This window comes from Uncinocarpus reesii, genomic scaffold (genome assembly GCF_000003515.1).
Source record: "Uncinocarpus reesii 1704 scaffold_2 genomic scaffold, whole genome shotgun sequence".
NCBI classification, from domain to species: Eukaryota; Fungi; Ascomycota; class Eurotiomycetes; order Onygenales; family Onygenaceae; genus Uncinocarpus; species Uncinocarpus reesii.
The window spans coordinates 1,912,440-1,933,698 of NW_003052499.1; the positions used below are offsets into that span (position 1 = coordinate 1,912,440).

The 21,259-nt window shown below is 49.5% G+C and overlaps 8 protein-coding genes across 8 annotated transcripts; 3 read left to right on the forward strand and 5 right to left on the reverse strand.

Annotated features, from left to right (window-relative positions):
• Positions 1 to 599: 599 nt before the first annotated feature.
• Positions 600 to 1,519, forward strand: UREG_03627 (uncharacterized protein; the record flags this gene model as incomplete). The annotated part of the gene is made up of 2 exons (XM_002544064.1): positions 600 to 1,299; positions 1,383 to 1,519. 2 exons carry the CDS (start codon positions 600 to 602, stop codon positions 1,517 to 1,519), a joined length of 837 nt encoding a protein of 278 aa, XP_002544110.1.
• Positions 1,520 to 2,438: 919 nt separating this feature from the next.
• Positions 2,439 to 6,203, reverse strand: UREG_03628 (uncharacterized protein; the record flags this gene model as incomplete). The annotated part of the gene is made up of 6 exons (XM_002544065.1): positions 2,439 to 2,935; positions 2,991 to 3,086; positions 3,146 to 5,383; positions 5,441 to 5,959; positions 6,015 to 6,045; positions 6,111 to 6,203. The coding sequence occupies 6 exons, from the start codon at positions 6,201 to 6,203 to the stop codon at positions 2,439 to 2,441; spliced, it is 3,474 nt and encodes a 1,157-aa protein (XP_002544111.1).
• Positions 6,204 to 9,879: 3,676 nt separating this feature from the next.
• UREG_03629 (PvdZ protein) lies at positions 9,880 to 11,253 on the forward strand (the record flags this gene model as incomplete). Its single annotated transcript, XM_002544066.1, has 2 exons — positions 9,880 to 10,848; positions 10,927 to 11,253. 2 exons carry the CDS (start codon positions 9,880 to 9,882, stop codon positions 11,251 to 11,253), a joined length of 1,296 nt encoding a protein of 431 aa, XP_002544112.1.
• Positions 11,254 to 12,236: 983 nt separating this feature from the next.
• On the reverse strand, positions 12,237 to 13,805 carry UREG_03630 (uncharacterized protein; the record flags this gene model as incomplete). The annotated part of the gene is made up of 1 exon (XM_002544067.1): positions 12,237 to 13,805. One exon carries the CDS (start codon positions 13,803 to 13,805, stop codon positions 12,237 to 12,239), a length of 1,569 nt encoding a protein of 522 aa, XP_002544113.1.
• A 581-nt stretch (positions 13,806 to 14,386) lies between these two features.
• Positions 14,387 to 16,228, reverse strand: UREG_03631 (uncharacterized protein; the record flags this gene model as incomplete). Its single annotated transcript, XM_002544068.1, has 4 exons — positions 14,387 to 15,204; positions 15,260 to 15,519; positions 15,579 to 15,697; positions 15,773 to 16,228. 4 exons carry the CDS (start codon positions 16,226 to 16,228, stop codon positions 14,387 to 14,389), a joined length of 1,653 nt encoding a protein of 550 aa, XP_002544114.1.
• A 1,006-nt stretch (positions 16,229 to 17,234) lies between these two features.
• On the forward strand, positions 17,235 to 18,000 carry UREG_03632 (uncharacterized protein; the record flags this gene model as incomplete). The annotated part of the gene is made up of 2 exons (XM_002544069.1): positions 17,235 to 17,917; positions 17,958 to 18,000. 2 exons carry the CDS (start codon positions 17,235 to 17,237, stop codon positions 17,998 to 18,000), a joined length of 726 nt encoding a protein of 241 aa, XP_002544115.1.
• A 217-nt stretch (positions 18,001 to 18,217) lies between these two features.
• Positions 18,218 to 19,190, reverse strand: UREG_03633 (uncharacterized protein; the record flags this gene model as incomplete). Its single annotated transcript, XM_002544070.1, has 2 exons — positions 18,218 to 18,725; positions 18,895 to 19,190. 2 exons carry the CDS (start codon positions 19,188 to 19,190, stop codon positions 18,218 to 18,220), a joined length of 804 nt encoding a protein of 267 aa, XP_002544116.1.
• An 806-nt stretch (positions 19,191 to 19,996) lies between these two features.
• On the reverse strand, positions 19,997 to 21,064 carry UREG_03634 (uncharacterized protein; the record flags this gene model as incomplete). Its single annotated transcript, XM_002544071.1, has 1 exon — positions 19,997 to 21,064. The coding sequence occupies one exon, from the start codon at positions 21,062 to 21,064 to the stop codon at positions 19,997 to 19,999; it is 1,068 nt and encodes a 355-aa protein (XP_002544117.1).
• Between the last annotated feature and the right edge of the window lie 195 nt (positions 21,065 to 21,259).

Here is a 21,259-nt window from a genome sequence, read left to right on the forward strand (position 1 = left end):
TTGATCTAACTCGACCTGCAAGGTGTTGAACGTGCCGTGAACCGTGGCTCCTCAGCTTCCAAAAACGACCTGTTGGAAATGTCGCGCCCTCCCCTTCCCGCCCACAGAAACCTTTCTTTGACCGAAGAGCTAGAGCGATTGGAGCAGCAGATCACCTTGACGTTACAGGGTAAAGAAACACCAATATTCTAGATCTTGGAGTATTCGGGTTCAATGCTAATGAACAAGTTTATAGAGATTGACCACAATTTTAGTAGAGCCCACCGAATCGTCACCTCGAACATACTGCCGGTTGTAGAGCAATACGCAGAGCAATCCCGAGATGTGTGGGAGGCATCAAAGGTAGAGAGCCGAGGACCACTTTGTTGACAAGCGCTGACGAGCTTCTTCTTCAGTTCTGGAAGCAATTTTTTGAGTCCAGTGCTAACGTCTCCCTATCTGGGTACGAGGAGCAACCCCAAGATGAAAGTGGTCAGGAGATCACCGTAACCGAAGATTCAGTCGATCTCACCCAAGATTCACTACAAGAAGAGTCAGCATCCTATGATGCGACTAGTTCAGATAATCCGGATACTGATCATCGGGGTGACGCACCGGATATGTCGTCCTTGTCTATTTCCGATTCTCACAGCACTCCCAAAGCTTCAAATTACACTAGGTCCCACGAGCAAAGCTCTCTTGACTACAGTTTAACGTCGGACGGGCTTGACGAGGGGATATCATCGATTGATACGCCTTCTCAGATAAATAGGGTGGCTCCATTTACGCCTGGAAGAGGCACGACTGGATATTCCCGACCTTTTCCCACGACGCCAGGCTCTGCAGTCTTTCCTCCTCCAACCTCCTTAAAATCAAACACCAGAACCGAAAAACAAGCAGACCCTGTTCTTCACCGTGTGCTCGACAAGACATATCGGGTCCAAGCAACTCCCTCCGGAGGTTCCCGTACGGTGCTGAAAGCACATCACGGAACCGTAACCCCGAAACTGCGCTACAATATAGAATCTTCGCCTCCCTCCAGCCCAGAACTGGAAGTTCCTAAACTACACTCTGAAATCTTTTCCTCCCCAGTCGCCCCAGACTCAGCCAAACGCCCCCGTAGACCAAGTAAACCCCACAGCGTGAAACCAGGCATTAGCGTTCTGACCCCCGCCAAACCGAAGCCTCATCGTCAAAGTCTCTGGGACAGTGACGAGGATATAGATCACGACGATGTCGACCCTACCTCTTACTTTGGACGCAGTCCGCCAAAAACAATGCAATTCCACATTCCGCAGAGTAAACTGCTCAAAACGCCCGGTGTGTCTCCATCATGTTTTCTGCATGAATCCTTTTTCCCGTCTTTGTTTCATGTAAGGTCCCAGGGCTAATCTTTTCTCTAGCCAAGGAGGCATCGAAGCGTATAGTGTCGGATCTTTTACACACAGCTGGCGCTGACACAACGGAGGAATTCGATAAGCTCGAATACAGCCCTACTCTTGTTCGTCGCATGGAGGGACTCGAAGATGACACGTTTTAAAATCATCGCTCTCTCCTGGCTAAACAAGATTCTGATATAAAGATATTCAAAGATAATAGACCAAAAAAAAAAAAAAAAAACAGTGTCCATCTACCTATTTTTCAATCTTGAAACTCAAAACCATCTATGACATCCCTAGTCCAGAGTTCCCTCCCCGACGCCCTCTACGCTCTCGTTGGTCAAGTGTTATGAAAGCTCGTGCAGCGCACTCCATGCATGTCTTAGTTTACACGGAGCAGGCCGTGCCGCTGGTTTGGACGCATTGAACCTCCCTTCGATCCCCCCAAAGCAAAAGAGGTCGGTGGGCGTTTTGTAGACATATGACTTGCAGTTTGTTAGAATTTTTTAGCTCAGTAGAGAAAGTAAATGTTAGAAGCAACTCCATTGCGACTGCTAACGCAACATAGCGCAGACACACAGACATAGACAGACACACACACACACACACACACACATACATACATACAATAGCTTGCTCGCCTATGAACAACACTGGCTCTTGAAAGCTGAAAGATAATTTCTAAAACGTACTCCACACATAAAACAAAGCGTAACCGCCACTCAAGACATGGTTGGGGAAGAGATATCACTTGCAGGTATGTATACTACCAGCCGATAGCTCACGTTAAAACCGCATTTCATAACTTCACTCAAGACAAAAATAAGTTTCGACAAGTTGCAAAGAAAACAAAAAAATAAATAATAAAAAACAGAGGGTATCTGACCAGCAGCGCTATGTTCCGCTTTCCCTGCAGGTTATCAATAAGGACAATAAGAAATGACATAGCAAAATTGCTTCAACCAGAAGAAACGGTATAAAGAAAGAGAAGAACAATATACTCTAAGGACAGGGTGCCAAGTGCTTGAGTGCCGTATAAATATTTAAAGGCGAGATAATTCACCAATTGGCCTTGACAGCCTACTCCGACATGCCCATGAATATCTCTTGACAGTTATCGACCAGGAACTGAAGTGTTTCGTTCTTCTTCTGAACGTCGGACATCTCACGACTCAAGCTCTCCGGGCGCATGATGGTGGGCGCGAAAACGACTGCCACGTTTAAGCTGGTCATCAGGTTTTCCCGTTCTCGATCCACAACCCGCTTTAGATGGAAGACGAGGAACTCTAGTACGTCTCTGTGGACTCGGGGCAATTCCTGGAGAGCGTGCTGCATGATATCAATTCGCGAGGATACTGGCTGGACGTTGTTGGCATCAAGGAGCAAGTCGTACACAGCATACGTGATAAGAGGCGTAGGAAGTAGTCGGAAGTACTGCTTCAAGGCAGAAGTGACAGAATGAATGTCAAGGTCTGGGTCGGAGATGTCGAAATCACGACTGCGTTCGAAACCGTCGCGGACCATTTGGACTTGTGAACTGCCACCCGACTTGCGATAAATGCCCTCGACGTCCATGCCTGTACAATGTAATCAGTACACGCAAAAGGGGACTTTGAAGCAGGGATTGCGTACCTCGTAATTCAACCTCCTCAATGCAACGAGTGACGATACTCGGGATAACACCTTTCTCAACCTCCAATCTCTGCTCCAAATCGGAACCAAATAGTCCTGAATGATGATTAGCCCCTGACAATCCAACAAGAAGCGAAAAAGGAATTCAAACTTACCAACAGAAACTTCATTAACAACAGCGGTGCTACCATTGGATGGAGCTTTCCAAGTGGAGGGTTTATTTTTCTGATTGCCAAAAAATCCGAAGCCCTGACGCGACGGATCTTGAGTCTGAGAGCGTTGAGGCCCGGGAGTGTTGTCGTTTGTTGAAGCGATGTTTCCATAAGGCGATGTTTCTGTGAACTGGCTGCCGCCCTCCCGCTGGGATTTGCCTTCGCCGTACAAGAATGCGCCTTTCAAGCCTTTAGTGACACCCTTTGCCACGTTCTGTCCACCTTTCTTCCAATTAAATTTCTTCGGCTGGCCTTTTCGAATACTAACTACTTGCGGGCCTTGGATCACGGTAACCGGCTCGGCTTCTTCAGGCTGTACTACCCCTGGAGAGGGCTCATTTCCCGCCAACCGGAAATCGCGTTCAACGGAAGCCGTAGATTTATCCTTATGGTGATAAATTCCTAACCCATTAGGTGCTTGACGCCCACCATCGCTCGCATTGGAGTTAGCCTTGTAAAGCTCTTGGATTTGATGTACAATCTGATTATTAAGTTCCGCCAATTGAGCATTTTTCAACGACAATTGTTCAAATTCCTGAAAGCTCTTGTCTTTCAGGCGTCCAAGGCTTCCCAGTTCTTCGACCAGATCGTTCCGTTTCTGTATCAACTCTTCGATCTGAGGAGTGAATGACTCTTTCAAACGCTGGAGTGCTTCGGCTAGATCACGCAGCACTGCGTTGCTCATCCTTCCTATATTTAGAGGAGCATTGCTCTGTTTCTCTGTTGCAATATGCTCTCTCAGTACTTCGAGTTCGCGTAATACTATCTCTTTCTGTGCATCCAAAAAGACCATTGTGGACCGCTTTTCGCGTAGTTCAGTATTGACTTCTTTGATGCTCTGAGTAGCATTAAGAGCCGCTTCTAATTCCGCTATCTTCTGATCCTTCTCAATTATCTTCTGGCGCTCTCTTCGAAGCTCGTTTTTAAACCAATTTAGCTCATCACGGGCCTCCGGGGAGGTGGCACTAGGACTGCTAATATCGTGAGTGAAGGTATTTCCACTTGCGGGAGATTTAGGCCATTTCAGTTCTTTGGAGAGACGAGAACCCTTTTCACTGAAGCTCCTGCCATGCCGAACGGAGTTTGAGACACGACGGAGGAAGGACTCGTGGTTTTGGCTTTCGTCGCCAAGGATCCGGGCCATGTCTTCTTCCAGAGAGAAGTCACCTCCAGCACTACAGCGAGGCAAGGACGGGGAAGACTCCGCGCGATTAGATGCCGATTGCCGGGCACCCAAAGGCTCACTCCGTTCCTGATTGTAGCGCCGGTCTAGAAGTTGAGGCGTGGTATTTTGATCTTTCAATGCCGTACTACCAGAGGTGTGGGGGCGTGGTGAAGGAACAGGTGTTGAATCATCAATAGCCCGTTTATTGTCAACAGTGGTGGTCGTTTTATTGTTACCTTTGGCTCCAATACCGGTGGCTGAGTTTTGTTTAACGTGCATCTGACTCTGGTTATCTCTGATGTCGACGTCCTTCCGAGAGATAGTGTGGTGGAGCTTGCTCTCGAGAGAATCGCCGCGTTTAGGTGGATACTGCATCTGAGCTGGAGATATGGGATTTGCAGGGCGTGAATGCTCGGTGGATTTCCTTTCCTTGCGTTTCGAGTCTGTGCTATCAGAATCCTTTGTGGTAGATTGATAGCTAGATCTTTGTTCGTAGGGCGATTCATTGCTGGTGCGCGGAGTGCTGGGCCCACTGGATTTCTTTGACTTGGGAGCTTCACTAAGTTGGAACTTCTCCGGTTCAGTATGAGAATGAGTGCTCTCCCGGCCATGTTTTGTCAGCGAACGAACATTGGAAACGGATGATTCAGCCGAGTCGGAAACACCATTCTGTTGTTTATAACCGGATTCGCTGCCTTCAGGGCGCCTTTCTTGATATGCGGTTTGCTGACGTTCTGGAGAAGAGGCGGAGGTCCTGGATTTAAGAGGTGGCCGCTGTTCGTATGGGGATTCTATTGATGAGCCAGTAGATGTGTTCCGACCAAAATAATCACGAGATCTCTCGTCGATGGATTTTGCGGCATCCGGAGAGGTGATTTGAGACGAGGGGTGTTCTGACGGCGTAGGGTCAAAAGCAACGGGGATAAGGAACTCTTCGCCAGCGGACTCATCTGACTTATGTGAGATTATAGAATGACGTTTGCCGTTATAGGTACTGGCGGGTAGGATCAGATTGTCTAGAAGAGGGCATGGGTTAGCGTTGGGGCAATTAGTCCCAGTACCATTTGTCTCACCCTGCTGAGCTTGCGACCAATTTAAACCATCCTGTGCTGGGATCTCGCCATGCTCTCCATGCGCGGATCGTTGAGGTACGTCGGCCGGAAGTTCGACGTACGAGTCGGTGGAGGTTGGGGTTTCGTGCTCCGAGGGAAGTGATGGTAAGGATTTATCCAGGTGCATCGCAGAGCTTTGAGGCTTCTGACGCTGCGTGGTCTTCTTTGTGGTGCGCTTTCGGCGTCTAGCCATTAAGGATTCATGGCAGTCCATGCAAAAGATTCCCTGAGAGGTTCGCGCGTAGCGAAGGTTTTCGATTGTTCGCTTGCAGTTGCGGCATTTGAAGCAGTTGGCACAAAAGGCCTGATCTCCTGTAAGAATGGCAAGATCTTCAATTTTACTGCCACAGGAGTTGCAGCTGTAGGTACAATTATTGCAAATGAGGGATCCGTCGCCGAGAAGAAGAAGATTCGCGTCAGAATCGAGGTAAGTGCCGCAGGTATGGCAACGAAAGCAGTCGATATGCCAGCGATTGCCAGCTTGAAGCAGGCGTTAGAAACGGTGCGATCCACAGCGGCGCAAAGAGCCACCTACCTAGTTCAAAGGCTTTTCCTTCCTCGAGAATCTTCAGAGGGGAGACGAATCAGCATTCATCATGATCATTGACGCGGTTGGCGCCCTCAAACGTACCTCACCACACCCCTTGCAGGGGATTGGAATGTCATCCTGATCATCGGGGTAGTCGGCAGCCGTGGGCGACTCCAACTGACCTTTCTCGATCATTGCAATCGTGGCCTTGGGCGAGATTGGGGAAAATAAAAGAAATGTGCGCTAATCGGTCGCGATCTCAACCATGCGAATACAGACAACCGGCTGTGGGCGAAACTATCGATAGTCTTGCTCGATCCGAACGACAATGGCCACGTGAGACTGAGACGGAGCTGCACGTTTCACGCTCGAGAGTGTCCAGGAGCTCAATAATGCCCCGTTCTCAGGTGTAACCCAGGTTCAAAACGAAAGGGATTGGGCGCCGATGGAGTTAGTCGCGCGTGAGGCGGGTCGCGAAGGAGGTGGAAGCGGGAAAGTATCGTATGCTGAGATCTAACACTGGCAAGTCACTAGTCAGTTCAATGATCGATGAAGAGCCGAATACAGTGCTGCCCAACAGCGACTGGAATTGGGAGGGGGGTGATGGAAGTGAGGTTCGACTCAACAGCGACTGCGAACTCCAGTGAAAACCAAGCACCAGGGGTGGTCTCAGTGTTGACGGAGGACGTCAGGGCAAACGACTCACCGAATCATCGACAGAGATGAAAAGAAAGGACTAGTCAGGGCTCCCGACACGAATCCACGATCAGGAGGCCAGCGAGAGAGAGGGGGATGGATTCAACGCCGCAACAAAGCTGCGATCAGGGACAGAACATCAGAGAGGGCGGGTGTCCATCTAAGGCTCCGTGCGGGATCACGACATCAGGAACGATGGATGTGGATTCGTCGCCAGAGAAACAAAAAGGAAAAAGGATTGCAGTGAGGGAGTTCCAGAAGGTCTGATTTGCGTGTCCATCATGCACGGAGGATTCTGGGGGATTGAGACAAGGTTGACTAGCGCGCTGAGGCGTGGCGGCTGGTCTGAGATGCTGTTCAGGCACGCTGTCGCCGGGGGTCATTGGCCAGCTGGGCTGAAGCAGAGCCGAGTTACGGGCAGCATTGGTTTCAAAAGGCACCTGTTGGAGAGACGAGGAAGCGCTTGCATCGTCGCCCTGTTATCACCAGCACACAGCAACTCATCACTCTCCCACACCATCAGTGAACAGGCGATATCAGCATGGTTTGCTTGGCCTAACTAACTAGTTAACTAACTAACCCTGTGGAAAGGAAATCGTGAACTCGAGATGAAACCGCAAGGTCCAAACGACCAACCTGATTCGATGCTGGCGCTGAATTGGGTTCTAAATATACATGCAGCTGGTGCGATTGAGCGGCGAAGAAGAGTGTTACCACCATCCGGCACTCTCAGATATTATTTTTGGCATCGGTTTCCAGCGACGGGGTGAATTGCGGGAATGCCTTCGCTTGGGAACCCTCTTCCCTTCATGCCCGCAAAAAGTGGCTGTCCAGACCTCGTCCATGACCTTTCGATCGACAACAGGCCCTTGACATCCTTTCCCGAAAAACAGTCCCATGGGACCTGGGCCATCACCAGTCCTAACCGGCCACCAAAGGAACGGGCTTTGCCTTTATTGCAATCGCTCAACAAGGGCAGGGGTTTGATCCAGACAAGAGACTTTACTCCATCATGATGACCGCTGCCCATCCTCAGTATTCCATCAAGGAGAACTTGCGGATATACTCGCGTGCCTGGATTATAGACACCTCTACTGCAAACAGCCCGTTGCACGCGCCATCAACACCGAAGCCTTCCTAATCTTCCCCGCTCAAGAGACCCCAGAGAAGCACGGATGTTTGTCTGACCTTCGCGCCCCTGACAGAGAGTTGGGCCTGCAATTATGATTCCCCGCAAAAGCTCGTCGTATTCATCTCCACTCGTCTCTCTTCCCCATGATTGTCCAAATCAAACAAGTCAAAGCTGAAAAGAAGAAACAAAATTGGGCAGACGCTCAGCCCGCTCACCCTAGCAGGGCTGATAATTGAGAACGGTCGACTTCTTTATCCTCTCGTCCTGAATTTCCACATTCATCTCTTCATCACATAATATCAGTACAGGGAGTGCCCCTTTGAACCCTCGTTCACCAAAACATCCCATATCCCAGCCACTTGGCAATGGGCCCCGGCCGGTCATCTTTTTTCGCGCATCGTGGCCTTTCTCCCTTGAAATTACATTCATCCTCGTTCATTTTTCATCAAGGAAAGCTCTCATCGGCAGCTCTTCTTTTTCTAGCGTCAGGGGCAAAAGCCAGGGACGCATGGGTCGCTGACCCCACAGGAAAGCAGTGCCACGCAAGTTCGTCTTCGAAGCCAGTCGAGTCGATTGCAGTCACCGGGCTGCTGGAGGTTAATAGTATCACTGCTCAATCAAAGATATAACTCATCTTTCCAGAACAGTGCCAAGGCCCGGCCAGTTTACATGCATCAGATCAACTCGCTCATTGACTAGTTTACTGGTTAGTTAACTAGTTGGTGAGATCGACAAGAGGCCAAAGCTTCGCTCAGCCCTGAGCAAAAGAAATCTCGAGGATGAGAATAAAACCCTTTCCTGATGGTCAACAAGATACAGCACAGTAGGAGCTGCCTCGAGTAGGACTTGTGTCCAGCGCTTTGCGGACGGGAAGGGATTGAACTAGTCATGTATTAACTAGATAATGAAGAGAGTTATGGATGACACTTGCTCCATATTCTACACTGCGATTCTCGCCAGTGAGTCCTTCACCCGTTTTCCAAACTTGATGTCCATTGCACTTGACAGTACTCCGTACGCCACGTTTTCCCAAAAGGCTTTGGAAATATCGTGTGTGCATCCTCAAACCAGGCTCCAGCCTGCAGCGTGGATATACAAGAACTGGAAGCGGGCAATTCATAGTGTTACCCCCGTGTTGATGCCTGACTGATACTGTTGCGGGGGCTGTGGATTTGGATCCCATGTTGAAGCATTCTATTCATCCGCAAGCTCGCTGGACAGAAACACCAAGCAGTGCAAAAGCAAATCCCATGCCGATCGCGTAGCCGCCTTACTACTCGCTAGACAACCGGCGTGTACTGGTGGGTATCAAGATTGCATCCATGGCGGTTACCATTCAGCCAGATAGAACATGCCAAAACTGGCCACATTCACAGTGGAAGCAGTAATCGTAGGGATAACCAACCCCTGACTTCAAGGATTAAAGGCTAGGCAAAGAGGCTCCTCTGCGCAATTGAGAAGCCGTGGGGTCTGTTCGACAGCTACGTAGTCATCTGATTTCAGCATCAGGCCGTCAAAGGTGTCAAAGGCCCTGACAGGATGTTGAAGGATTGCGAGTTGATGTGCAACGAACTAACTAGTCAACTATAACTAACTAGTTAGCGGTTGAGGAGAGGAGAGAATGAACCCTGTCAGACCCCTCAGGGCTTGTCTTGTAAATGGTGGTGCGATCAATGGGGGTTGCGGAGTTTTACATTCCCTCTGCCTACTCTGCATTTGATGGACACTCGAAATATCAGCAAGCAGTCATCCAGCATTGTATGTCAGCTTCAGTTCCGGAATTGTTCATCTCGCAAGTGAAAAGAGAATCGCTGACATTGGGAGGGGATCTCCACAGACTAAATAATAACCGAAACCATTAACCACAACTTCAAGACGGAAATCACCGGGGCCATTGTCATTGTCCATATAGAGCATTCTCCTTTAGGTCAGTTTTCAAGCCCCAGGGTTTCTCAGTCAAGGCAACTAATATGACCTCCAGCTAGTTAACTACAATATCCACGAGAATTGCTTCAACCTGTCTTCTTCCAGTTTGCCTGAATAATGGCTTCAAATGCTGGATCTATTTGCTCTCGCCCCGTGGTCTTTCTCCCGGAGCCCTACAATGCCATCTATGAAATCCACGAGATCTCGCCGGCGGGCTCAGTGGTGAAAACATACCGCCTTCGACTGGCCTCAGATTCGAAACCAGAGAATCTCATTTCAGAGCCCCTTCATCATGACACCCTTGAGTTTACTGCTTTCTACCACCCGGAACCGGAGTCGGTTCCAGAAGGGAATAATTCACCGTGGGCTCGAGCGAAGCGTAGCCCATTATCATTGATGCAATGGGACGGCCATGCACCTACGGTAGGACAAGCCTGGACTGTCATCTACACCGCTTTCACACTTCGACCTGATCTTGAAGTCTTCCGGCTCAAACTCTCCGGACCAGATACCCCGGCGGTGGCTGGGCAGCTGCAAGCAGTCGGTTTGGCCATATTTCATCCGCCACCATCTGCTCCTCCAGGACAACCAACCCCACTTTCGCATAACCATAAAGACCTGCTTGTCATTCCAAGGAGCACATTCTGGCAAGGGGCCGGATCTCCCTTTGGACCAAGACCGCTATGGGTTATCGGCTCTAGGAATCGTATTCTGGCGGGCTCTGCATATCCCAATGTCCCCTTGGAATATACCCTCACGACCAAGTTTCCTGGCGTGCGAGTTCACGCACGTCATCCTGTCAGACCGCTAAAGCCAATCCCTGGGTCAACGATATACAGTCGGTATATTCCCCATTTAAAGGAAACTTTCTCCATGGTTGCTCTTGACTGGCAGAATGAGGAACACGTGAAGTATTTCCATGTTTGGCAAAACGAACCGCGCGTTGCACAAAGTTGGAATGAGACGGGCACCTTGGAACAGCATCGAGAGTATCTTCGAAAGGTGCATCATGACCAGCACCAATTTTCTGTTTTGGGAAAGTTTGACGAGAATTACTTTGCTTATTTTGAGATTTACTGGGCAAAGGTACGCCTAGGGACTTAACCAGACTTACTTTTCCCCCAATCACACTGTGGATAACTGTAATACTAATCGATATAAAAGGAGGACCATATCGGAGCCTATTATGATGCTGGAGACTACGACCGCGGCCGTCATTTCCTAGTTGGAGAGGCCAGATTCCGCGGCCCGCACCGAGTCAAGGCATGGCATACCAGCTTGACACACTACATGTTCCTTGACGAACCTCGCACCAACCTGGTGGTCGCTGAGCCTCGAGCGTCAGGGACCAAGGTCCTCGGGTATGACCAGGCAAATGGCTACTACATCGACAAATGGATCGATCTACCCCATAAGCGTGCTGCATTGGTCAAGTGCACGCGAGAGAGGTTCTTCCAACTCTGTCCGTTTGAATATGAGAGCTCTACGTAGCCAGAGAGAGAGAGAGAGAGAGAGAGAGAGAGAGAGAGAGCGTTCACTCCAAGGTATCTTGCCAACGAGATTCTTTTAGGGTATAAAAAACTATAGCCCTATCACGTATTTATTATCCTTCCCGGTTGAACCTCAATTTGCAAACACTGCACGTCTCAGGATAAAAACCGTCGACTGCAACCCTAGTTAATAGCAAAAAGAACCTTTGGAAAGTATGTAGCAAAACCGACGTCACCCGGTATTTTATCTAGTAGCATGCCCAAAACGGAGTCAAAATTCCAAGAGGTTGGTATGGAGCATAGAGGTAGTTTGAAATCGCTATACATTGCCTGTTAATCAACGCACCTGGGACATATTATTTATATATCTAACAGTGAAGTGTAATTTTCTGCACTCAAAAGGAATCAGTATCCGAATCAACACCTACCAGAAGTTTGAGGCATCTCGCACCACAATTTTTTGTAAAAGGCTGTAATTAACGACAGAAAGTTCCTTGAGTGGAGGCAGTTGGGCGGATTCTAAATTCGCCTGGAGCACAGACGTCCGATCCCCCGCTGTATATGTTGGCCCAATTTTAAGGACGAGCTGTCAACAGCCGGGAGACGCTCGTTTCCTGCTGATTTATCCAGCATAGAACAGAGTGGAAACAAGAGTCATTGAAAGTGGTATTAATAAAGACTATACACATGGGTAGTTACTGAAAGTAATATACAAATTCTCCAACCACAAGCCGGCTTGCCACACAAAGACCCGAAGCAGGAAAGCATCGATATCCTTCAACTCCAGAGCTGGTAGAGAAAGAATACAATATTCAACAACACGCTGAGTTTCATTGAAAAAAAGAAGAATGGTTGAACTTGCCCTAAATAAACGACAAGGATTCTTTTAAAAAAAATAAATAGATAAAGAGGAGAAGAGAAAGCAACAAGAAGGGGGAGGAAAGAAACAAGATCCCAAGTTTTAAAGGGGCTATTGTACTCGCATCATCCGACTTTAGCCGGTCTCCGCATGATATAATAGGTCAACAGCGGCCGAAAATCTTCAACGGACGAATTGACCATTGACCAAAAATTGTCCTCGGACCCAACCATGTCGTACAATTCCGGGCAAAACTCGATAATCGCTCGCCGAACGTCCGGCTGGGTACTCCTCAGGTTTTGATTTGCAAATCTCCCAAGTCGTTCCATCTCCGCTTGTGTAAGGTATAATCTTTTGTTATTTAACCGGCGTAACAAGCCACTGAGGATATAACTGCCCATTGCAACCATTCTGTAGCATTCGTTAGATTTCTCCTCCGTTTCAAGCAAGTCCAGGATTGCATCTATGACTTCGGGAGGGTCACAAGCGCTCACGATGTCTTCGGCCGTCTCTTCTAAGCCGCTGACAATATGGTTGGTCATTTCGTAATGTTTACGCGCCGTGATAATGGCTGTTATGGCCCGAGGGTAAAAGGCCGCGAAGCATTCCCGGTTCAAGCCAAACATCAGGCGGATGGTCACCAACACTTGCGTCTTGAGGTCGAGTGATCGACCGGATGTAGCACCCTTATCTCCATCAGGGGTCTCCAGTGCTTCCAATAGTGCCATCAATATTTGTTCGTACTTATTTTCATCCTTGTATATAGGTTCATGGTACTTGACCAAGGTCTGGAACTTCCTGTAGCCATGAACATCCAAGGCGCCCGCTCGAATTCGGGTCAAGCCACGCATAATCATATCTTGAGCTTTTGCAGGATCTTTTGATCGTGGACTGAGGCTTCTTCGTCGTTCTGAGACTTCAACCTTTTTCCATCGCCTGTGCGAATTTTCACTAGACGGTGTAATGATAGGGCTAGGTTGCAGTAGTGGGGTATGGACCGGAAGTTGGTCATGTTTACGGTTTGGAACACTTGTAGGCTCGTTTAATGGTAATTCTTCAAGAGGCCTCGATTTCGCCGGGAATTTTGGCGTCTTTGGCGCTTGAAGCGCTGTGTCATTTTGAGTGGCAACTTCTTCAATATTTGGGGACTGAGGATCTTCGTACACCTTCAGTGTATGTGGGCTTTGTGTGTCCACAATATCAAGATGAGATTGATTGATTGGAGCGGGAATCCGTGACACGGAATCATCACTTCCTCCTCTAGAATGGCGAGTTTGGCGAGGAGTTTTGGGTATCATAGGTTCCTCACTGGTTTCTCGACTATCTGAGGGTGACACGGGTAGCGAAGGCACGGACGCCTCGTTGGTAAATCTCCGGTTCCGTGTTGGAGTGCTGAAACTTCCTTTCAGCGGAGTACGCACAGGCGATCCTGGCATATGGTCGACCTTGTCAATATCTCCAGGAGTAAACGCCTGAGACATTTCCCTAATGGTCTGACTAGCCTTAGCCTGAGGAGACACCAATACGAAGTCGTCTTCTCTCCTCAAAGGGCTTTGGGTGGCATTTCCGGTCCCAGCAGCAGCCGAAGTGACATCCGCGTCTGAAGGTCGCTTGCGCCGTACTTTAGGTGACAAGGTAGCGTTGGGGCTACGCCTTTGTTGGTCCCTGGCTGCACTCATCGGCACATTATCCATTCTTGATTTAGGCCGAGGGGGTGGATTTCGGGAGCGCGGGGTCGTCGTCAATTTAGACCTTGACTTTTGGGGGCTCTCGGATGGGCTAGAAATCTTTGATTGTGAACTGGGAGGGACTGATCTGCGGGAAGAGTAGGGATCTGCTGTAGCGGGCCTGACTAGTTCGGGACGTCGGGCACGAGATGCCGGTCGCATCGGCGCTGAAGATAATGATGCATTTTGTGATAACTTTTCCCCTGTTGGTACACGAACAGTCGAAGTAGCTGGTCGACGCATGGCTGGCCTAGCCGACTTGGATTCGGAGAAGGCAGACTGTGCCGATTCAGGCCGCGGAGGAAGAGCTTTTGATGCTGTCAAGCGCGCTTTCTTTTCTGCGTTAATGGTATCTCTGAGCGACGGCCTCGCCGCTGTAGCATGAGACTGGGTTGTTCGAGAACCATTGAGAGGGTTGAGACGCTGCACTTCGATGAGGATTTCCTGGGTCCCGCTCTAAAAGGCCTTTGGATTTCGGCTCTAGGGTGGACATGATACTAAGACCCAGCGCATTAGTATGGTTGTTCCATGAAAGCGAATACATGCACTCACGCTTCCGCCTTCTCAGGCCAAACTTTGTAGAATATCCAAAATGTCCCACGCATACCTTCCCTCACCCCTGGATTCGCGTCGCCTAAACCCTTCTTTATGCACTTTTCAATCAGCTCCAAGCCTCCGCTATGTTCAATTAATCCCTTTTGCTTGCTATGCCGCATGAGAATGGTACGAATCCAACCTGTTGCGAACTGGCGAGGCTGAACATTCTTGTCTTGACATGCACCCCATATATGTTGCAAAATGCGAGATGAATATGTCACATTCCCGATAATAGTATCCACGGTGACATTCCCATGTTGAGCGGTAATCTTTTTGAGGGCAGCAGTGAGTTTGATTAGGCTCTGGAGGAGGATTTCGATCATGGGGTCAATCGAGGGACCACAGGTCCGAGCGATGTCTTGAAGCAAATAACACCCGGCTGCTGAAAGTGTTGTGCGCAAAGAAGTTGCGGTTTTCAGTATTCCGTCAAGTAAACTTTTAATAGCGACAAGGTAGTTTTGCGGATAGTCCTGAAAGGAGTTTCCCTTGGTCAACCTGCGAAGAGCCACAACGTTCCTTTCACGTAAGATCCAGTTTTGTTCTGACTCTTTTCCCTCAAAACAAAGTAGCATTTCACGAATCATGTCGTCAAATTCACGGTGTGAATTAACGTAGAGTGGCTCAACAGTTTCCGCATCTGTTGTGTCTGAAGTTGCTGCCGGAAGTGATTCGACGCTAGCCGTGTGAGATAGGGTCGGGTATTTGTTAGACTGATCTGCGCCCATTGGCTTTGGTTGGCCATGGAAGATTGTATCAATTCTAGGCATACCTAACTTGATGTTAGCAAGCTTTCCATCTAAGTTTACGAAATTTGGGAAACATACCATGCAAATCAGCGTTAGAATGTGAGCGCACTGACAATACTGAGTTTGAGCGCGGTAGATCATCACGACGGTGGGAAAAGCTACTCACAGGCCTGGTGTTATCAGGCCTCGAGTGCGATTGATGGAATGATGAGGACACTTCTGCATCAGTATTGATATTGACACCAAGGTTAGATAAAATTGACGTCGCAATTGATTTCCTCACGTTATGAGAAATGAGTTGCTTTTTCAGGTCTGATATCGCTCGCGGAGGGGCATTCCTGGAGATAAATTGGTTAGTGCTGAGAACACCTGAGAAGCTAGATTCTATTTCACGCACTGGAAAAGTTCGATCACCGTCGACTTTGCCGTTTCTCGTACAGCGGCATCCGCGTCCTCAAGGCAATTGACAAGGGATGGCACGTAGGTCCGGAATAACAAGCCATGTTCCTGCGTCATCTACATGGATTCAAATCAGCCTCTGTCGGAGCGAACCATGATGCACGATCAATTAAAATAGCCTCAAGTCAATACCTTTGCGAGCCAGGTCATGCTTGTTTCCTTCGCCCTAGGATTCTTGCCAACCAAAGCTGTCTCCAAAACATGATGCTCAACGTCAACTGGAGAAGCCAGCCAGAACTCTGTGAAGGCTTGGGCGGCTTGGTCCCGTATTCGTGCTTTATGGTCGCCCAGTTTCTCCAAGAGCACCTGGTAAGTGGCACGACCTTGAAGTGTTATCGCCTGATGTTGGTCCTGCAGGCTAAGGCGCTTCAACAAGTGGCCCAGAGAAGAGAACCCAGCAGACGAGAGAGAAGAATGTTGGGAAGCGATCGCCAGGCGGAGTGAATCAAATAGAGGCGGGATGGCGGCTTCTGGAACATTTCTCTGCTTGATTTCAGATTTGATCTTTGCTAGGGATGTGGCTTTGACATCGATAGAGACATTGCTATTTCGCAGCGTCGCAAGAAGCTCCGTTGCTCTTGCATCCATTGTCAGAAGGCGGGGTCGGGGAATCTCATTGGAAGTGGTAGTAGATCGGGCAACAAAAACTAGATGACGATCAATCGAATTTGTGTAGTCGGAGATCGTGCGGGAGGATGGGGATTCGGCTGTAGCAGAGATATTAAGAGGGGGCGGCACCGGAGAGTTTGATATCCACTATCCTGGGAGTTGTATATCAGCTCATTGCCGTCGAAAGCGCTTTCAGGCTTGCCACAAAGAGCTAGGGAGAGGCCCAAAGAAAGTGCTGGGAGACAATACCTGATGTGCTAGTTGGATATTCCTGGAGGCCGATAATCAGGTGAATTTGGGTGCAGACGATCAAACGGCAGCTGATAAACAATAAGGCCGATGCCGAATGGATGCAATTTCGCGACGCTGGCAGCTCTGACACTGGCCAAACAATCGGGGTTGTCGTCGCAAAACAGGCGATGGTTGTTGTTGCCGAGTCGATCGGGGCCTTGCTGAGTCAGCGGAATCGCTGGAGAAGAGAACGGACGCTGGAGGACAAGAGCTGCAAACGGCGGCAGTGGTGCTATGGGATGCGCAGAGAGGGAGAGAGACAGTGCTGCGAGGACTGCATAAACAAAAGGGATGCGCTGCGAGCCCCGTGGAACAACCTGGAGTTAAATCCATTTTGCCCTTGCGACAATCCATGGATCATTGATGCCTGACTCCCGCCCGCAACCAACGAAACTACCCGACTGTCGGGCAAGAAACATTGGCCCAAATGATGGCATTGCATGGCGGTTAGCACCCATGGAGCGAGCACCAGAAATCTCCCCCCATTGGGCCATCAGGGGACGAAACCGCAATGTTATGTTGGCGCATCTCATCCAAGCCCTCTATACATGACCCCGCCACGCGTGGAAATTGGAGAGCGCCTCGCCCACCTGACACTTGTCGAGATGGGCGCTATAAAAACACCCATTCGCCCATGGCTGAAACAAGCACTGCCATCCTGCTTCCTGGTTGAGCTTTACCAGTGCTTGCAAACATGTCAACACCGTCCCCTGTTCCCCGAGAGATCAAAGGCCAACAAGCGCCGCCAGCATTGCGGGCAAAAGATAATGGTGTGAGCTCGCAACTGGCTCGCCCTTCGCCGAAGCTTCGCCTGCACTTGCAGGATATCACCCACAAATCCACCAAGATCTTTCTTGACAGCATCTCTGACCCCCAGGCTGTGGTTGAATCGGCGTTGTCCGACATTGTTGAATATCTCTACACGTCCCCAGAGGCGTCTCGCAAGGTCCATTTCAAGCCATCTTTGCCCGATACTCGATCCGTCACCTTCATCTTACGTGATTTCTCGGGAGTAGCATACACCACTTCGCTCGACATAGACTCTGATCACAAAGAAATACACTTCTCCCTCTCGCATATCGCTCGTGCTGCCTCAGGTGACCCCAGGCATGAGATCATCGGTGTCCTGACCCATGAACTGGTCCATTGTTACCAACATACCACTCCGCCGGATGGCTCCGCTCCCTATCCGCCATCGGGATTGGTAGAGGGCATAGCGGATTTCGTCCGCTTGAAGGCCGGGCTGGCACCCCCTCATTGGTCCCGCCCACGCAATAGCACAGACCTGCCAGATTCGTGGGACCGGGGATATCAGCACACTGCATTTTTCTTGGAATGGATTGAAGATATCTGGGTGGGGATTGGCGCAGTAGGCATGTTAAATGATGCGCTGTTCCGGACTGGATATGTCGGCGAGGGGGGAACCATCGAGACACCCAACGCCGAGGCTTTCTGGATAGGCCTTTTTGGTGCCAGTGTCCAACAACTTTGGGAGGAATACGGCAAATATCTCGACAGTAAAGGAGGGGACTCTAGTTGAAGGGCCCGAGGCGCAAACCATTTTGCTTTATGTATATGCTGGAAATTTAGTTGGATCCGGTTTATACTGTATAGAAGCTGATATAGTGTTTTATTTTTATGATAATATATTGAAACAAGTTGCTCTAGTAGGGTATCTCAAAGCTTAGAACCTCCCTGACTCTTCTCCCAAGCGCCTACTCTGCGGCCTCGCTCAGCGTCCATGCCCTCCCGCTCCGTTAGCCGGTCCAACCGGACCTTTTCATTTTCATCATGCGACTCAAGCACTCTCACAGTTTCATTATACACCTCCTCCTTCAAAGAAGCATAAACATGCGTCTGCCCCAACTTCACCAGCGAACGCTTTTCAATAAATGTGAGCGCCTCGTCAATCCCGCCAGTAGCATCAATGATTCCCGCCGCAAGTGCTTCCGTGGAATCAAATCGCCTCCCAGCCGTGATCAGGTCTCGCACGGTTGCGGGATTTCCAACTTTGTGCTTTACGATACTGGCCATGGGGGCGGGCAGCCAGGCTCCAAAGTGTACTTCATTTAGGCAGAGATACCCTTTGCTTGGATTTTGGATCCGGTAGTCATGGAGAAGCGCGACGAAGAGTCCGCCTGCGTATGCATGCCCGTTGAGAAGGGCAACGGTGGGCATGGGAAATCTGCGATAGTGCTTAGTTTGTGCTCAATATAACTCGAGAGATTCAGTGATAGTATAACAATAAGTAGAGACGCAGGTAGCAGCTCGTCTTAATTGCATAGATCCAGCATCTCTCATTGCCATAGCCCACTAAGTTATAGAAGGCGAAAAAGACAGAGAAGTAAACCTACGTAAGTAGCCTCTTCCAGAACGGCCAATATGTCTTTGCCCAAAAGCCCTCCGTGGTCATCGCATGCTCCAAATCTAACCCATTACTATAGAACTTGGGAATCTTGCTTGTAGTCATAAGAACGCCGATGGGTAATTTCTCTTCTATGATATCAAGTGCGAGACTGAATGCATCGATGAAAGCGGTGGTCTGTCGATTGTCGGGCGGGGAGTTGAACGAAAGGAGGTATACCCGGTCAGCGGGTGAAGTGCATTCGAATGAACCGCCTGTAGCGATGGGGACCGTAAATAGAGACATGATTCAAGGAACGAGATGGTGAAATTTGATTTGTGGTGCGGTGTATATAGTTGGCTATCAGCTGGTTGCTGGTCTTGATGGACACTGACAGTGACTTCAAAACCCTTGACAATAGCAACGCCGCTGAGATAATGGTACAAGTAGTAATTATTGACCAAGTTGTTGAAAGAAGGAAGAAAAAAATCAATCCAAAAGTTCGAATCTCTGGTCCAACCGAGGCACGTCCATAACTATATGAAGCTTATGGGCTGTGCTCTCGGCCTGTCACAAGCTGAGCCAGAAAATAGACTGCGAACGACCCATATCTTGCATTTATGCAAGCTTAACAAGTAGCTAACTAAGCGGCGGAGCCCCGTTAGTCGGCTTTCATAATTGAGGATGAAGTATGAGAGTTTTCATCTGATGTATTCCTCTTTCTATATAGCACTGCTCTAAAGCGAATTCCATAATATGTGCATGTCCTGTAGTAAGTAAGAATGCAAACAAGCAGTTTTCCTGTGGCAAACAGTACTTATAATCCAAGCGGAGGGAATCACTCGAAGATATTTATCCGATCGAAGGATATCGATGGAGGCCCCGAAATCAGGCGGGAAATGAAAGCATGGAATCATATAGCGAGTCAATTCACAGGAACGCCAAATATTGTACAAAATAATAAACAGAGAAGGACCCCAGATTCTCCGGTACCCCCAATTGGCTCAGGTTCTTTTCCTTATACAATAATCTCGCCAGGATCCACCATTGCGGGTTCCCATGGAGCGGCATCACTCTCTTCCATTGCGCTCGGTACTCTCACCGATAGGGGACTATATAGATACCACCCCTTCAAGGCCGCCGTCCGCGGCTCTAAACCGAGCTTCACTTAGACTGGCACCTGAGCCTTCGCCCAGTTGATCCTTCCCTGAGAAAATCCCCACTACAAATACCGGGTGCCGACTGAGACGACCGGTTTCACTGATAATCTTCGCGACGGGGGCTTCGAAACCTTCCCGGGCGCAGAGCTTGCTGAGATCCCTCGTGGGTTGAGAGAAGCTGAAAAGGTCAGCCATCGGGAGTTGTCGGCTCATGAAATGCTCTTTAAAAAACTGCTTCGCGATAGGACGTCCACAGTGTAGATAGATGGCGCCCATGACAGCTCGAACAAAAGTGGCATTGGCGTGCGTTACTGAAACTTCGGTGGGAGGCTGAGACGATGCTGTTCGGGCCTCACCAAATTCATTATCGTATATGACTCTTCCGCTCACTCCGCGAGGAACTGCACGGGTGTTTGGCGCCAATTCGGACGGGTTTATGCCTGGGGGTAGTCTTTTGAACTGGAGAAGGCCGGGGTCGACCTCACCGCCCGGTGCGGCTACATGTTCAACACCCCATTCCCTGCTTATAGCCGCTAGGGCTTTGGGTCCTACGTATGCCCACATAGATGCCCAGAGAACTCCCATCGGGAGCCGTGGAAAGGTGGAGATTAGGTGCTCGGAGGTATAGTATGTCAGGAGATGGTTTCCTAGTACGGCAAAGGAATGGTTGTTGAATTGTAAAGATGGGTCAGCCGAGGCGTCGACGAGCGTTCTAGCAAGGGTTTGGAGAGGTAGTCGCTCAGGGAGAGCGAGTCGTGAATGGAGGGCTGCAAGTCTTGCAGATTTGACTGCCGCTTCTTGCGGAGGAGAGGGTGTCGAGGAGTTAGACGAGAAATTGTATGTGTCGGAAATACCGTCATCTTCAATATGCTCGATTTCTGACAGGAGAGGAGAGGGGGCGGAGGATTGTTGCCGGATGACGGTCAGAAAATACTGTCGTGTGCTTGTGCTGCCGCCTGACGGCCGTATCCGCGGCGAAAGCACTGAGCCGCTCCATCTCAGGAGCTGTAACCTTTTCATTGGGGCTCCGGTCGTAATGATTCCCTTGTGGCGGTCGATTTGTGCTGCAGCTCCGCAATTGAAGTCATGCAGCGGTAGAGACAGGCGGGCTTGACTTTTGGATCGCGATCGAAATCTTTTGGATTTGAGCAGAACCTTAGCTTCACTTCGCATCAGGTGAGAGCGGCGCTAGTCCTACTTTGGACTAGTGCTCTC